At 44.0% G+C, this 18,165-nt stretch overlaps 1 protein-coding gene across 2 annotated transcripts in view; it reads right to left on the reverse strand.

Moving 5' to 3' along the window:
* SIAH3 (siah E3 ubiquitin protein ligase family member 3) overlaps positions 1 to 18,165 on the reverse strand; it is a 53,001-nt gene that overhangs the window by 28,604 nt on the left and 6,232 nt on the right. For both annotated transcript variants that reach the window (XM_008929112.2, XM_018071044.1), the window contains exons 2-3: positions 17,843 to 17,941; positions 16,560 to 16,676 (exon numbers count right to left, since the gene is read on the reverse strand). In XM_008929112.2, the coding sequence (XP_008927360.2) occupies positions 16,560 to 16,676; positions 17,843 to 17,896 (171 nt within the window). In that variant the 5' untranslated portion in view covers positions 17,897 to 17,941. The remainder of the gene's footprint in view (positions 1 to 16,559; positions 16,677 to 17,842; positions 17,942 to 18,165) is intronic.

Below are 18,165 nucleotides of genomic sequence, written 5' to 3' on the forward strand. Positions count from 1 at the left end.
ATTTTCCAGACCAATGAGCCATGGACTCTCTACTGCAGGTATAAAAAAAAAGGTACAAGAATATCTAATCCCCCAAAATAGGAGTTTCAATACTTAATTAGAACAGAAGTGGCATTAAGGCATTTTAACAATGCCAGGCTAGTAATGTCAAGGCTAAGGGAGCAGAAAGCCTACAGCTGATCCCCCTGATGTGGGATGACCAGGGCTGCTTCAGGAGCCTGCAGAAGCAGATGCTCTGTGGGGAGTGTGTTCTCTACCTGCTCTTGGATGGTGAAACTAGCTGGATTGATCAGGACGTGACTGAAGGAAAAGTAAAGGAGCAATCTGGCAAAATGGGGCAGGGGGAGGATGCTGCAGCTACTGTGGGAAAGCAGTGGAGAGAGCTGGGCCTCTGCTGTTGGGGGGTAAGTGGTGTGTGCAGATATTGCTGGCTTTTACAGAGTGCTGAAGCACCAGTCAGTGGTTTTACAAGCTGGGGTGACTTTCACAAAGCCTTGGAGGGCAGAAAGTGCTGATGTAGCAGCCAAGAAGAGCTGTAACTGCACCTACAAAAGCTGATAAAGAGAGGAGCACAGGGAAGAGGTGCTGTGGAGGGAGCAGGCTCACGTGGTAAGCACTGAGGGAATGTAAGCCTACTGCAAAACTATCCTGGGGAAGGAGAATCTCACCAAATTGATACAGCCTCTATTTTGAATCAGCTGTAATCTGTTTTTCTGGGGTTATTTCATCGTCTCCCTTCCAGCCTCTAGCTAAGTTACTCTATTTTTACAACAGATGCAGTGTTTTGGTAGGGATATCAAAGTTCTCCCAAGCAGGAGGGAGGGGATAATTCCTGTTTTTTGTGGGGGATCTTAAACTGGTGCTATTTTGTTAACATTCAGGAAAAAGAAAACACTGAACAACGTCTTCCCAGCTTCCCCAGAGCCTTCCAAGGTAATCAAATGTAGCCTTCTTTTTTTTTTTCTGCTGACAGTACCATTTCTAAAAATATCATATTTTGTCCATAGACATGCGATCTTTATTGATGAAAATCATTGTGTCCAAACTAGAGGTCTTTCTGAAGGACGTCTGGCAGCTGAAGTTATTGTCTTAAGCTCCTGAGAAAGGACCTTGGGTTTCGATTTATGCAGCTAGTCTGGTTAGGTTGCCCTAGGAGCCTCTTCTAGCTTTAAAGGACGTGAATTAATGTCTGCGAGGCAAGAAAATTTCACTGTACCTTCATCAAAGCTTCACCCTGTATTATGTCTGCGATGTTTCAAATGGGATCCCTCCTTTTGCCTGTCCCTGATGCCAGCTTCGCAGGGTTCTCCAGATGCTTGTTATCAGAGATGGATAAACATGCTGTGAGTAGACAAAGTCTGACAAGCAGGGGAAAATCCTCAGCCTTGTGCTCACTCTTCATTTAGGCCAAGGAAGACAGGAGCGTAATGCCCTGTGGTTCCTGGGGTTGGTGGCTGAGAGACAGTTCAGTGATCCTAGGAGACATTGGCATAACCCTAATTTAAGGGACCAGTGCTGCACTTCCCAAAACTATATCCTAAGTACAAGGCAGATGTGGAAGAGCCATTTAGCTTGGTAATTTCCATGTTATCCAGGGATTTACAGCAGATGGAACCCTTGAAGGACCACACTGTTGCTAGGTCCTGACAGGTACAAATTCCCTTCCTAATTAATATTTGTTAGCATGTGTGTATCACTTAACCCAGATCTGATATACAGAAATGTGTTGTTCATGGTAACCACCTCAGCTCCTTTGATCATGACAGGCCAGCAGCTTTATGAAAGCTTTTGGTACCTGCTGTGTCTACAGAAGAGTTGATTTATGGTTCGCTTAATGAATATTGTTCTATTACATATTGATTTTCTGTGTGGCTAATAGCTTAACTTTAAAATGATGTGAAGGCCATAACTACGGTAAGTCCATATGAGCAGCAAAACACCTCAACATAATAAAGCAAAAATCGTTGAGGACCTGCAGCTGGTGCATCCTCTCTATGAGAACCTGCTTAAGCATCATAGCTAACATGTTCTCTGAAATAGTATTTCTCAGAGGTGAGCTCATAAGCAAGTTAATTAAATAACAAATTGGTTATTGTGAGTGCATTTGCTGGGCATGAAAATGTGATGCATCTCTGACATTTCCATCTGTAAATATGTTTTAAATAAGTCATTGGTAGTTAATTACCATACTGTAAAATTAAGGCAAATAGATGTATTCTGGATGCAATAAGGCATCTGCTGTATGGTAATTAAATAACATCAGTGGATTATTCTTAGAATAAAAATTTTGGAAAAGCAAGAGCATCACATAAAGATATGGCATTTATTGCTTTCCTGGGCATAGCTTCTGGATTAGACAAGGCGCAGAAGATACATTCACATCAGGAAGGAGGGGGCTGATTTGCAGCAAGATGACCTGTCCACACCCCCTGTTTCCTGGCATGAAGTCTGGGGTGGTTGCCAATGCTGCAGTACACCACAAGTCGCTTCGCACCAGGAGACGATCCACGTGTGAGCCACAGAGCACAGATGCAGGCTTGAGACCTCAGGGTCTCAAGCACCCCTGCTGTTCTTGTCCAAAGAAGGATTTACTCCCTTGAGCTCATGTATTTATTTCTTTCTTCAGCTTTGGGATTCGGTTTGAGAGGCAAGCCCACCAAAACAAGCAGCCTCTTGCTCTTGCTCCTTTCTTTGCTTTCCAGCTAGGGCAGCCACCTCCAGCTGATGTCATTTGAGCCTTTTTGCGGATTTGGCCATGACACCATATTGTATCCCAGATGCAATTCAGCTGGTCACATAGCCTTATCTCTCACACTGGAAGATAATATGTGGGGAAAAAATAATAATTTGGAACTGTGACAGCCTCAGTGCTCATTTCCTATGGTGACAGATATCTGGAAAATCAAGTTCCTTGCTCGGACAAAGGAAGACCTTGCCTTTGACTACATAGTACATAATCATCTACTAATGCTTGACGTGCCCCTCCATTCTCATTCTGCCCTTTCCTGAGGCAGTGCACAGTACACCCTTGAATTTTATGCCAGTTAAGAACCTCCTGAATATCACTGAGCTGACAAGTTTTTATTATTTTCCACTTGACATTTGGACATTTTGTATGAGAATTAACTCCCCCCCCAGAATTAAGGCCCAGAAACTTTATGGTGGCTGTGCCGCAGACATGGAGATTTCTGCCTCTGCTGGAAACTCCCCATACTTGGGACTGGATGAGGCACAGTCTTATCACTGTTGTGCATGGGGAACCACCAAGAAAACTCAAAGTGATGAAGAGCATTTTTATTTATCAGTGAAGATAAGGCTGGTGAATACTACCACACATTTACTTTTTTTTTTATCAGGTCATTGGTGTGGTGAAGCCTAGATGATTTATGATTGCCCTCCCAAGGCTTTTGCATTTGCCAGGGAGAAGCACAGAGGTTGCTGCATTGACACACACTTTTCTAAAACACTACCTTCAACCTTGACCTAGGTGGCTGAATTTTACTCTGGTTGGAAGCTGAAAGAAAAATGTGCCGACTTTGCTATCTTTGTTAGGGAAAAAGTCAGGATGTTGGCACAGATCTGCCCCGAAACCTTAATGCAGGATGACAAGGGAGGTTAGGGGGCTGTTCATGCCTTGTATTGTCTATCTCAGACCATCATTTTCTGTCCACCTCTGCCTCCTCCCACAGTCCCAGGCTAAGCAGACATCCTCTGCTTCCCTCCTGAAGCCAGGAGGAGACAGCGAACTCTGTAATTCCAAGGTGGCATGATTGCTTCATTCCCTCTCAGTGGTGGCTGCATATTAACTGTGGATTAGTGAGCCCTCTAAGTATTACTTAGTGCTCCTAAAATGCTTTATATTTTCTACTTACAATATAATCATCATTAAGGGATTAAGATTTAAAAAAATTTTAAATTTAGGTGGCTACAGTTAAGCTTCAGCATCCTCATTTTATTTCTTACCTATTTACAGTGGTGAGAGCAGAAGAGCGTATCCTTCCAGCCTTACTGACACCAAAAAATTGGCAGCTTTACGCTATTTATGGCAGTGCACCAGTTTTGCAGACGGGTCCTTCACACACATACAGAAGATTAACCTACACCAGGAGATTTAAGTATTTTGGCATCCACCCCAAACCACTTAACTGATGTCAGAGAACACTGTCCCTCACCTCATTTAAAGAGAGAGAAACCAAAGGCGTAGATGCCTGCAGAGCATCCCAGCTAGATGATGCCCCCTGCAGCTCTGGCAGCACAATGGATTGCTGTAGCACCTGGATGTGCCCATCAGGCTTGGAGGCAGATAGACTACAAGGCCTTGGCAGGATACTGTATTGAATGGATCCTGCTTCCTGCAGGGCTTATTAGTTCAGGCACAGCAGCCGCCTAACACACCTATTTATCCCGTAGGCTCAGCCTGGCTCATATCCAGCCTTGGCTGCATCTCTGTTCGTCCATTCTTGCACTCCAGGTCCAGGGTCAAGGGGGGCAGGAGACGAACAGCCTGCTGAGGCTGTTGGTGTGCTCAAAGGCTCTGTTTGTACATGGAGGGAAAAGGTAGTCTGGGTACAGAGGTAAGCACAGCAAACTCTCTGTCATCTTTAGCTGTAGCCTGGGCTCAGAGCATTGGGTCAGTCAACAAGGAGTGCTCTCCAGGGAGGTCAGTCTGATTTTACCCATGAACTCAGGAACAGATGGATGATAACCACCAAGACGTAGGGTTGCTCCCTACGAGGGAAAAAAATTATCCACAAAACCAGACTTAGGCTGCAGAACTTGGTTGCAGAGGGCTGGACTAGATTCTTGCTCAACTTTCAACACTTAGCTATTTGCGAGCACCAGGTGGCACAGATCTTACTGGAGCACTGGAGCTGTAATTTTGGGTCATCCAGAACTGGAGGTAGCTGCAACCCACTGCGTGACTTGCCTGTAGAGAGTATCAAGGTCCTTTTCCATGAAAAACAGTTCAGAAGCTACTTGATCTGCAAGTTTCTTCTGTGTTGTGAAAGTCAAGAAGCAAAAGTTACTATTACAGAAAATGCTGAAAGGCTGCTTTTGGCACATTTTCCCTGTGAGTGAGTAAGGAGAAGGTTTTCCCTTCCACAACATCTGCTTCATCGGACTGAGTTCTCTTGCAACCGGCTGTTGATTGGCCTCTGGCAAATTAAAGTTGCTTTAGTTAAAGCAGAAAGTAAGCAGAATACCCAGACACAGCCTGGATTTATCTGTGAACTGGGATGTTCTTTTCTAATCACTAGCTTATTATTGAAAAATCGTTAGAAGCTTAAAAATTGTTATGAGATACCTCACCAGTATGCTCGTGTTTAGCTGCAAGTCTAAATTATCTCCAGTTGCCTTGTGAAGCTTCTGGAGATTAAGCTGGTCTCAGATCTGTTTTCTGATAGTGCCTTCATCTTTTACCAACAGCCTGAAAGAAAATTCAGTCTTTATAATCAGTTATTTACAAATCAGTGGTCATGTTTGTGCAACCATTCATGACCCTAACATTTTTGAGTCTCTTTTTTGAAATATTTTCTATGGCAGAAGAAACTCAGTAAAAGTTTAGTTTTCTTTTTAAGTTATATCATTTCCTGTATGATTTAGACCCTTGAGATTCCAGGCAGGAATTGTAATTGCACAAAGAGCTTCAGTTTGGCTGTATAGGGGGAACCAGAAGCAGCGATGGTGAATTACTGCAAACATTTGCATCTGTTTTCCTGCCACAGTTTAAATCTTGACCTGGGCATAGCCGTGAATTGTCTGCGAGTAGACACATGCCAGTTTGTAATGAATGTGCTCCTGCTGCATTGCTGCCTTCTTTGAGTTTGCACTCTGACGAGGTCAGCATGTGCCTGTGGAAAACTTGTATGACTCCCTGAAGTGCAAATATTAAGTTTAAACCTGGGTTCGTGTCTTGAGGGAAATATTTATATGGGATACTGCTTGACTGAACAGGGATAAAGACATCCAAAAAAACCATTTTCCAGAATGATGGCAGAGAGGAAACTGAATGAGTCAGACAAGCCCCTGACCACATCACAACTATTTTGTAAGAATGTGAGGAGAGAAAATAAAATATGAGCATATGCCCAAAGCCAACAAAACTTAAACACAAGATTTTTCAAGGACCTGTGTCTTGGGCTCCTGTCAGCTATCCTATGGTGAAGCCTAGGCCATTCCTGATTCCAGGACCTGCACAGCCACTGCCAAGGCATCAAAGGAGAACATGTGCCTGCATTTCAGTTGCCTCTTTAGTCTGACATACTAATGCAAACTATTTTAATAAACCCATAAAGGCCTGTGAAGTGGGTTGGGGCTGGCATAAGGACCAAGCTTTGTCTCCCCCTCTGCTGCTGCTGCACCAGGACTGTGATACCTTTTAAGGGACTAAAAAATTCATGGGGGATGGCAGTATTTTAAGATCTCCCAAGAAAATACAGATCACCCACAGACTTCCATACTGCAAACCATAAGCTGGGTGAAAAAGGCATTTCCTCACCTCTAGTGATGCTATCTCATCCTAAATTACCAAAATCTGTGTAACGCCTCTGGCTTTCAGTCATCAAAGAAACAGAAAGAGACTCCCAGAGCCTGTGAGCAGACACAGAATCCAGGCACAGAACAAAACCAACACTACTTAAGTAACATCTCTGCTTTGTGCCTCTTTGCACAGCTAATTAACACAGCTTGCATGTCCAAAAGCGGATCTGAAGCATTAGGGATCTTGCCATAGGGGGGAAGTAATCATGAAGCAGTTAATTGAATAAGCCCAGGAAAAGTTTGTTCTGCCGGCAGCCATCCCATAAGGAGAATGAAAGACAGATTTGCCCAAGTGGATTATTTTCTCCTTGTGACTTGCTCTGCTCAGCACTCTTTAGGAACATGTTTGTTTACACTTGTGCTACAGTGCAAAGTCTTTTCTGATAGATGTTGAACATCTGTCCTCTACTCTTCAGAGTTTATTTAGCATAGCTTGCAATTACCAATAAGGGTGCTTATCCCAAAGCATATTTTGGAGTATGTCTTGCCATCCCTCATCTGCCACAGTGACCTCCTTTCCAATCTGGACTGATTTAATTAGCTGGTAATATCCCTGGGCTTTGGACCACCTATGAGGATTTGCATTTCTGATGAGTTTAAATTACCAGATAGTTGTATAACTCATATAGCTCCATACTTTTTCACTGGTGTCAGTCCCCTGTGCTGATCCTTGGATTCCCAAGTGTGTCCCACATGACCTTCTGTCTGCCTTCTTCATTCTTTTCAGATATGTTTTTCTGGTGTTACTTTGGTTTGGTCATTGTTGAGGCAAATGTTTGAAGATTGCTGTTGACACCTTTAGGCTGCTGTACCTCTCTGTACACATCACGTTCTGTTTTTATATAGTATTGCAGCATTAGAATCTCCTTGAAAGCTTCCTTTTTGGGAGTGGAAAGAAGATTGTGTTACCTGAACCTCTGTAAAATAGTAATGAATACTTGGTGGTACTGTGGCCAACCTTTCTGGCTTTATATTAAGGAGACAATTATCATACTTGGTTTTTCTTTTGCATAAGTCAAAGGAACTGTACAGTATCAGTGGAGTTTATTTAATTTACCTTCAGTTAGACAAAAATGACATATCCATTCCAAGCTAGTCTTCTGCCTCCCTTGATTGTTGGTGGCAAGAAAAACAGTCTGTCTTTGAGAACAATGAATCTCAGTAATTGTAGATTTGAAAGGATGTTACACCACAGAGGGATCTTCAGGTCTCAGGTAGGACAAATAGGGAATTCACAGTACTGCCCCACAAGCAAAGCCTGGCTCCACTAGCCTGTGATGTGCCTTTTCATACCATGGGAGTCCATCCAGCATGGATAGCACATCTCTGCTTGCAACGAAGTATCCTCAGGTGATATTGCTGTCCTTGCAATGCAGCAGTCAGACATTCCTATTGAAGAGGATGTCTTTGGGCTTCCCTCTTCAAAAGAAATGGGTAAGTTTGCTGAAGTCCATCAGGTTTTCCATATGGTCTTTTGCTGGATCAAGTTCGATAATTTCCAGAATAAGTATGTCTGACTAAAGGTCTGCTCCTGCAAAACATCCATTTTATTCTGTCTGTGCATGTGCTTGACACTGAACCCCTGAGTGTTCTTGCTGAGGTCAAGGTACTGCCATGATCACCCCACTTGCCACCATCCTGCTGTTCCCATTTCACCCTCTCATTTTTGCAAAGCCTGAAGGTGACCATAACTCTCCCCTTATCTCAGCTGCCCTATGTAATCATTATGTGGTGGTCATTTACTCCATTTTCACGCTTATTACTTTGCTTATTTTCCACATGGCAGTTCTTAAGAGTGGAAGAACATTTCCATCCTCTGCTGATGTGGTTTTCTGGTCTGTAGTATCCGCCTCCTTGCTCATCTACAGCATTTGTCTCCTGCACAAGGAGACATTACCAATTTAATCTTTTTCTGTCTTATTTATGCTCCATTTCTCTGTTTCGTTTTACATTTCAGCTGGCATTTGATGAGAAAGAGTGTGTGATCTTGTGTTTAAGGTATTCACAAGGACACGTGTCTCTTCTCCACTATGCATTTACTCGGGGTTGATGGGCATTTCACCAGCCACTCTGGAGCTTAATATTTCCGCGTGTGAAATACTGATGCCTAAGGTGTCAATACCAATAACATCACTAAAGCTCTTCAAATGATTTTTTTTTTTACTGGGGAGGCCAATCTGGAAGTGAAAAAGAGTTTCATTTTGGATCAGTTCAGAATGAAATTGCTATGGAAGAAAAGGCTAGAACTGAAAGCATTTCATCTGGTATGGAAATAGCTGGTTAATATCTTCACAAAGTTGTTGCAAACATTTCTGCCTTTAAAAAAAACCCACCAAAATAAACACACAGAGTACTCGGAGGTCTCTGCTGTTCTCCTACAGGGATGCTTTCATGGTATTGAGGAGACTAAAGGAGAGAGCTAAAGATAAATCCATTAATGTTATATAAGATGCTCAGAAGTGCCTCTAAATAAATAAAAGTGCTTCTAATTGTACACTGTGTATGCGTACGATTTATTGGCAGTGCCAGGACACACTTCCCTCTTTGGAGAATGCTGTGGGAGAGCTGAGCAGGAGTGTTGCAGGTGGTTATTAGCAGCAGGTCACCCTGGAGATTTTCAGATCTCCAGATGCAACTGAAATTTTTCCATTCAGCACAGCCCTCAATAATCCCAATGGGTAAGAGCCTTGCGGGAGGTTCTGAAAAACAGCTGAGGCCACTCCCCTGCCCAGCTGCTTGCTCCTGCTGCATTGAAGAAGAAGGGATGTGTGCCTACTTTGGCAGTGCACACAACAGACTGCCAGCTTAAATCCACACTGAAAGTGGATTTGCTTTGCCACACCAAAGCAGAGGGAAGATATTCTCTTTTACCAGATGGTGTGATCATTATCATGGCTCACTATACTGGGTGGACAGCAAGTGCTGTGGCTCCTTCAGTTGGACCTGCTTGCTCGAGCCCTACTCCAGTGCATAATGGCAACTAGGTTTTGTAGGCATGTAGAACACTTGACTTCCTTGCTTGAGCTACATCCACAAGTGGTGACAGCAATGGTTTGCTGCCTTTTGTAGCTTTCCTTATCTTGCCAATGACTGTTTTAAAGTGAGACTTAGTCAATGGAGAAATTGGTGGCACCAAACAAGCTGAAGATTGAATGATTGTAATTTCTTCTGAAAGAGCTTACAGGAAAATAAGAGTTCCAAAGTTAGTGATGCTTTCCTTTCAGCAGGAGCAGAAAAGCCCCAAATTAGCATATTGAACAACAGATGAGGAGAATCTTTTGCTTTGAGGCTTTGGTACAGCAGGGAATGGGAAGCATGAGAAGGAACAATAAGACAGAAGAAAAGGTACTTAACAAAAAGAGGTAAGCCATGGAAAGAAAGAAAAATAATGCAGTCTGATAAGGTGGTTGTCTGAACATCCATGCTTTCCATTTCCAAATACACCATGCATATGTAGGTTGGCTGGGAAGTTGCTGTCATGTTCAGCCATACCCAAGTGGAAACTTCAGGCTCTACGCAGCTCCACCAGAAGTTGAACATGGTGGCTCAGCTCTGCCCACTTCTATTGCAAAAATCACAACAGAGGCAGGTCCAGCATATTGCCTCCAAAGGACAAGTATTATGGCTTTTAAACAGCATAGGAAAGCCAAAACCCTGGGAAGATAGGGCACAGACACAGTAGCTCCTTTCTCTCATTTTACCAGAGCTCTTTGGGATCTGATGTGCTTCTTTAAACACAGTTGCTTGGATTACTTAAGAACCTCAGATTTTTTCTGAGAAAAAAAATGAAATTTCTATGTCCCCCAGCTAAGTGTGCTGTGAGTTCTTGGATACCAGGAGAGAATCCTAATGGTTAAACAAAAAATTACACTCTCTTTAAATTCTGACTTTGAGGCAAAATCCATGGTAACTGGGAACCTGGACTAGGACTTTATTGGACTTGAGGGTTTGTGGGAATGTCCAGGGGTGACTTCTATCTGCTGGGAAGCAGACTGAGACCTTGCTGCTGATTTCATGTAATCAAGGCTTATATTAAAACACCCCTCTTTTCTCTGCACCCTCTGTGTTAGCCATAGCAATTCATTTGGGGCAGTATTTCTCCTGAGGGAGTTATTTGGGCCATTATGTCTAACCCAGAGGCTGCACTGAGAAATTCCTGATATACTGAGCCATATCAGAGTGGGTGGATTACAAAATGATATTTGGCAGTGTCTGATGGCTACTTCTCACCCTGCTGTCAAACATCCTGTCAAGGGGAGAGAGATTTCTCTACTATTAAAATAACAGCACTGTCTTCCATTGATAATATCTGACTTCTAAAGTTCTGCATCCAGGTGGGATTTATTGTCAAGTCATAGAATCCTAGAATAGTTGAGTTGGAAGGCGCCTTCTGAAGGTTGTCTAGTTCAACCCCACTGCAATGAGCAGGGATGTCTTTGACTAGGTCAGGCTGCTCAGAACCTTGTCCAACTTGACCTTGAATGTTTCCAGGGATCGGGTATCCACTACATCTCTGGGAAAACTGCCAGTGTTTCACCACCCTTATCGTAAAAAAACCTCGTTCTTATATCTAATCTAAATTGATCCTTCTTCAGTTTAGAATCATTAGCCCTTGTGCTATTGCCTCAAATTCACCCTCAAAATCAAATGTGGGTAGGAAAGGACTCAATACCTACCCACTGTATCCCTTCTCCAGAGCTGCAGCATAACAGGCAGGACCAATTAACAGTGGTAATTAATTTTCGGCAGTGGGTTTGGGGTGGGAGGTGAGAGAAGGAAGCCAGAGCCTATTAACGCAGAAACTTCTGAAGTGGGAGCTCTTTCCCTCCCTCTCCCAAGGAGACATTGTAGTTGATATTCTGTGAGACCACACTGAAGCTCAGAGCTGTCCTGCTTTGCAGCATGCTTGGAGTAAAGTCCATGCTGCCCTGTGTTGTAGTCCCATGGCTCGTGCAGGTGCAGGGATCTGCAGGTTTAAGGTTAATGCTTTACTGGATAGAGGAGTTCCTGGGACCAGGTAGCAGCAGCAAATGGAGAGTCCCTGAGGAGAGCTGCCAGAGCATGCTATGCCTCACCTCTGCAGAGCACCATTATGCTCACATCTGCAGGACAGACTGAGGCTTCTAGAGTGCTCGTGGCCAACTCAAGTTCCAGTTTTGCCTGCTGAAAGCCCTTCAAACAGAGGCAGGGCTGAAGGAGGGCTGTCAAAGCACTACTTGCTGCTATTCACATACCTACAAAAGGATTTAAAAGTCTGAGGTGCCCAGTGCTTACACAGCCTGTCCTACAGCCAGGATGGGACATAGGCACCTTGCCAGGAGCCCAGGTTTGCAGGCAGCAGTGGGTATTGCAGGTCCCCTCGACACAGCTGTCACAACCCTGCTGGACACCAGGGCCAAATGCCACTTAGTCCCCAAATCATAGCCCTGCAGGGGAGATTTGAGGGTGTTTGGGTTGAGATAGTGGCAGAGGACATCTGGAGGTTGTTAGCAACAGGTTTCAAAGTCATTCTCCTCCCTCCAAACAAATAAATCTCATGGGGGTGTAATGTATCATAGCACTTTAATCCTACTGGGGATAAAGTGGATTACAATGCTATTTAGCTGGCCACTGCATGCAGAGCCAAACTGTTGTAACATGATTCAAATCCCTTCCCTAAGTCAGAGCAGATTTGCTTTTTGATTTAAAAAATTGCTAAATGACATCTTGGCCCCATAAACCATGTTACGATCCTTTTCAAATATAAGATTGAACTATTTATATCCTCATTTGAATACACTTCTTTTGTAATTCAGCAAGTTCTTTGAAGTTCTACAGAGGTGGAGATCAGTGTTTTTTACAAGAGCATTGTAAACACACATTTTTACTCTTTATAAGAACATTTTTCACACTCCCCAAAGAGTTAAAGTTGTGTGTAAAAAGCCAGTAACTCCTTGAATGAAGATCTGTTTTATCCAGCCATATGCAGCATCTTGCCAAGCATCTGCACCTGGCTGAGCTGTGATTGCACTGCAGTCCCCTGCTGTGTGTGGCTGGTTTTGGGGACAGGGACTGTTGCCAGCTAAGGAGTGAGGACAACCTCCCACACCTTCAGCTTCTTCGCAGGGTGCAATTAGCAGTGCTGGGGAGAATTGCTATTAACAAAGGGGGAAGTGTGCAGGAATTCATTGAGCCTCATTTCTGCAGGATCAGCAAACTCTGCTCATTTTTTCCATGCACATGGAGCACCTTAAAACTTTCCCTTCACATTGGGACCTGCAGCCAGTGGCATAAACGGTGTTCCTTCAATTAATACAGCCTTGGAGGGACCATCCACTTGGCTGAGGAGCTCTACTGCCTGACTGTGTCTCTCCAAAGGGAGATGTCAGGTTGACCACACGCTTGAATGGAAACAGGTTACAAGGTAACGCGTATAATATGACTGAGGACGAAGGTGACCTATGGAAGTGCGGTAAATTAGTGGTTTTCTCTGCTTGGCAAGTGAATTTTGATCCCAGTGTAGTATTGTGCTGTAAGATGCTGCTGCTATGTCTGGGAAACCTCAAGGGAGGACAAAGACCAGAAAGTGGCAAGAAGGACAAGGAGGCTCTGGAATACCTCCCCCCCTCATTCATACTCCTGACAAACCATCGAAACAGTGGGAGACATTTGCAAAATTGTCTTTCTTGTGTCAGGAATTGTCTTAGCCTGTGTCAGGCTGTTGTGCACAGGGAAAACAGCAGCAGATCAATAGAGGTGTCTGTGCTGACACTTCTACCATCTTGCCCTTTAAAAAACACTGAAATGCTCATCAGCCTTCCCAATTAATGAGCCTTTCAGTGGGAAGAAACACATGGGTTTCTTTCTAAGTGTGTATTTCTCTACCAACCTCTGGACCTCTCCTAAAAGAATAGGTAAGTGATGGGCTCTGGTCATGGTCAGAGGTCCAGGCTGTGATTATGATGACAGCTTGCTGGCATAACTTTACAAGAGAGTCCCCTTGGTCCAGCTGTGGGTCTGTGACAGCACAAGCTAGTGCAGCCTTTCCCTGGAGGGTACCCTGCCCTCTGCTGCTCACCAAGTGCTTTACGTGATGCCAAGTCTCTAACATACATATGTGACCACCAACCATGGATCCTCCAGAGTGGGCTGGATCCCACTATCATCCCTGAACACTCTCTTGGAAGTGGAAGGAGCAAGAATGGAGGTCCTGCTGCAATTTGACTTTAATGGAGTTATGTGCGTTGGCACTGATTGAAGACCTGACCTGCGTGAAGGATGTCAGTGAGGATAATCACAGCAGAGTATGATGCCTGTCATTTATCATTTGCACCAATCAACCAGGAGCCCCCTTGCACCAGTGTTGTAGAGATACAGAATAAAATAATCCCTTTGCAAAGAGCTTACAGTTTTGGAGTTAGCACAAACACTTAAGCCTTGAAGAGAAGGGAGAGAAATGACATTGCTTCTAGCCCTTGTTTCCTAGCAGGCTTGTATTCATCGACCGCAAACCTTAATACAGATTTCACTCCACTTGTCAATTGTTAAGATAGATTTGGGGGCTGTCAAGAAAATGTTACAGTTGAAATGACCCAGGTAGAAATAATAGACTATGAAACATACAGCCATAATACTGTAAAGCAGCACAGAGGAATACATTTGGCCCTTTCATGTTTAATGGTCCCTCAGGTGTCATTTGAGAGCAACTACAGCCTCCCTGTGTATCCCTGGGGGAGAAGTGGGCACCCGGAGAAGCTGGCTCATCTGGCTTGTGTCTGACACCAGGTTTTGGACAAGGTGCCTTGCTTACTCGGAGCCAGCTGATGCTGGCCCACAGGCTGCTTTGGGTGGGAACTGATACTGTCACGCTGGGCACAAAGGGGTCCAATCCACCCATCTCCTCTGGGTCCCGCCACAAAGTGATGAGTCATTCCTTACAGAGCTCATGGGAAACGAAAGTGAACACCTGGGGAGTAGACCAGAGCTAAAGCCCACTGTATTTATGTAGCTTGATGTGAGCTGGGTAACTTGGGAGTACTTTCAAAGCATGTTTCACTTTACAGAGAGATGGGTTTTCCAGAGCAGAGAGCTTTCTTGTCAGCTTGTCTATCTATATGGTGTCTCAACAGGCTCCTGTGAAGAAACACTAGCTGTAGGGTTCCTAATGTAACTTTATCAGGAGAGCAATTCCTACCCAGGTCAAGATAATTCTTGCTGGGGCTTCGCTAACACATCAGACCTTTTCCTAGAGGGTCTTGTTTGTTTCCAGGAGAGTTTTGTGTCCAATGTCTGCATTCAAATTATTCAAATCCAAGGCAGTATCAGGATTATTCATCTCTCTACTGGGCTCTGGGTCTGAGCAGTGAAGAGCTTGGCCATGGCGGATTTTAGTAAACTAAAATGCCCCATGAGTTTAACACAGAGTAACAGTCACCAACTTTTTTTTGTATGCTCAAAGTGCTGCAGTTCCTACAATATAAAATCTGCAACTCGGGAGGACCTGAAATGATAAATTCAGGTCTAGTCTTAGATACCAGTGGAGCAGTAGTCACCCCTTAGTGTGCTTATGGTGTCTCATCAGACAGTTCCACTGGCACTAAAACTGTGTTGTGACCTTCAATAACCTTTTTTCTGCTCAAAATTTTTTTTATTAATTAAAATTATAGATGAAAGTAGCAGGAGACAGTCACATAAAAGGAGTCGAGCACAGAAGCATTCACTTACAAAATCCCCCCATGCACTTAGGAATGCAGTTATTTCTTTTATCCATTCAGACAATCAGATTCTTTCAGATAATGAGAGGGCTCTGCAGTTTTAACTCAGCTTGTGTTGACTGGGGAGTGCAATGCTGGAAGAGGAGTGCCTGCACTCAAGCAGTTCATCCCCTGTGAGTGCCTGCCCCAGCCGGCAGTGCTTAGAGCACAGCCTCGCGGGGAAATCCTCCTGGAGCTGGCACTCTGCTAGAAATGACCTCTTCCTGCCTGAGCGCAGCCTGAAACTGGAAATATAACTGTGGGAAACATGCCATTTTGGGGGAGCAATGCTGCTCTGAAAAGGGATTTACCCCATCAATAGACCTCCCATGGACCTGTAGCTCAGGAAAGATGCTCCCTGCAACCCCTCCAAGTACCTCACAGGGACCGTAGCAGAGACGAAAATAAGTTGTCCTGAATTAAATTAATTTCTGAGCTTGTGTCAGGATAGCAGAGCTACCTCACAGGTCAGGACCACAAGGACTGACCACAAAACAGAAACCACTTCATTAAAGTTGGTCATTCACTACAGCAATAAAGTAATTAAAGCCTCCTGATTGCTTTCTCCCCCTGCTGCTTCTTCTCTACTACAAACATGAAGGCTCTGATATAGATGGAGCTGTTGACACTTTGTCAGTGGAAATCCAGAGCTGTCGGAGTAAGAGAAATGTTTTGTGGGGGCTATAAATAGTTTTGCATTAAAGCAAATGTATTCTTCCACCTAAAATAGATTCACCTTGCAAACAGCTAAAGGACGCTTTCAGCGCCAGAGGAACACCTTCAGACTCCCCTCAGGAGACAGAAACAGCCTTTTTCCCCTGAAAGAGCAAACAACAGCAGTGAAAATGCCTCTGCTGCCACCTCCCCTGTTCCTGTTCCCCACTGCCTGGTAGCATCCCTCTGTGCTTAGGTGCCATCCTGGGAGACCACCCAGCATCCTTTCACCAAAAAAGGGATGTTAATTAATCCAAGTAACTTTTCCAATAATTTTTTACTACATGCTTGCAACATGCCTGCTCATTATGTGGGTGAAAGGGATGAGAAAACTTTGGGGAGAGGGAGCAGCGACTTCCCACAATCACTCAGAGCAGTGGGTTGCTTCTCCTTTGCTCCAAAGGGAATCATGCATTCAGACAATGCAAACATCCTCTCTGCCAGGGCTGCAATGTGTTAACAACATTCTCCTCTTGCTGCCAGAGCATAATTTCATTCTCTATGGAGAAACACGGGTGCTGGTGGTGGGGAAGACAAGGAGGTGTTAGAAGAAAAAAAATATTTTTAACTCACCTTGAGGCTATGTGTTGGGTTGACGACGCAGACAAGTTGCCCGGCAGCTGAGAAAACCCTCTTTGCCTTGTAGTGCTGAAACCGCAGGTGAATAAGATCTAACACAGCCCCAAAGCACTGGGTGAAGAAAAGCATCACAACTTTTGGCGTTGCTGCTGCTGCTGCTGCTGCTGGCAGTGGGCAGGGGAAACAGTCAGGGAGCCCCTGAGTCCTTGAGCCCGGGGAGGGAGTGCAGTTGGAGAGAGCTACTCTCCAGCACAGCTTAGCATGCCTTCATATTCATCATCAAAATAAGACGGGAAGAGGTTTGCAGCAGCAGGGCGGCCAATGGAAAGGACAGAAATGTTATCCTTGAGGTCCGGAGACAGCCAATAACAAATGCCTCCCCTCCAGAAACTCCCTGATGAATTGAGCCTGGCGGAGAATGTATTATTGAACATTACCATACATCAGCACATTGCATTTATCTTGTGATTACAGCCAGTCATACGTAAGGCTGTGGAGATATGCAGGCAAAATTGATTGCTTAACATCTCCATTTATTAATTGCCTTAATTTAACAAAGGAGCAGTTGGATACCAAAGCTACATGTAAGGCATAAGGAAGAACCCCGCCAGTGAAACTGTTAGAAAGTAGCAAAAATAGGTTAAGCAGACTATGTTTTACTGAGGGAGAGAAATCAAATATGCAAAGAGAGTCACAGTTCCTTGCAGCGGTTAAGCAGAAGTAGAGCTTGCTACATAAATAGACTCGCGTCTGTGCATTCACAGGCTTCAATTTGGATTTTCACCACTCTGAAGTTTTCTAAATTTTATATTCTGCCTACTTCACAAGAGTCTCAGCACACAAATAACATTTCCCCCATCACTAAAAATAGGAGAGGTCACATCTCTGCTCTGGTGCAACTTGGAATAACTACATTTAGAGTCAGTGATGTTTTCCTGATTTACACTTGCTGGTGTAAATCAGGTCTGATCAGGTCTGTTGGACTCAAAACATGGTAATTACTGGATGCTGGAACTATGAGAGCATAAAAAGGCACAGAGCATGCTTCTAAAAATAATGAAATACGTGATGCATGAGAGCACACAGAGAGAAACTTGCACTGAGGGAAAAGTGACTTCTAAATCAACAGAATAATTAAACATGCAGAAGGTTTTTGCTTGTCATTCATCTGCATATCGGTGAGCAGGAAATTACAAATTAGCCATTAGATAGTCCTAGGCATTAAAAAGGAATTAGGGAAGTGTAACAAAAATAAACATGCTTTTACATATTATTACCAGTGCATATCTCTGTTGGTGGGCAGGGATCCCTCTCGAGCCATTGAGTCTCATTAAACTTGAGTCCCTGTAACTGGGTTTTCCAGGAGGTGACTGCAGCTGAGGGAATCAGAAAGCACATTCATTTCATGGGACAATCCTGTGTGATATGTTGCTCTGCTTGTTAATAAATCAAAGAGAGTTAATTTAATTAGCTCTCTGCCAGAACTTCCTATCAGGGTGCTATTTAGGCTTGCTAGCTAAGTACTCAGATGGCTTATTTAGCCTTGGTAATCCTTTTTCCCTTCAAAGCAGAACAGAGAAAAGTAGCTTTTCTTTAATTT

Source organism: Manacus vitellinus, unplaced genomic scaffold, assembly GCF_001715985.3.
Source record: "Manacus vitellinus isolate BGI_N305 unplaced genomic scaffold, ASM171598v3 scaffold_2_pilon, whole genome shotgun sequence".
NCBI classification, from domain to species: Eukaryota; Metazoa; Chordata; class Aves; order Passeriformes; family Pipridae; genus Manacus; species Manacus vitellinus.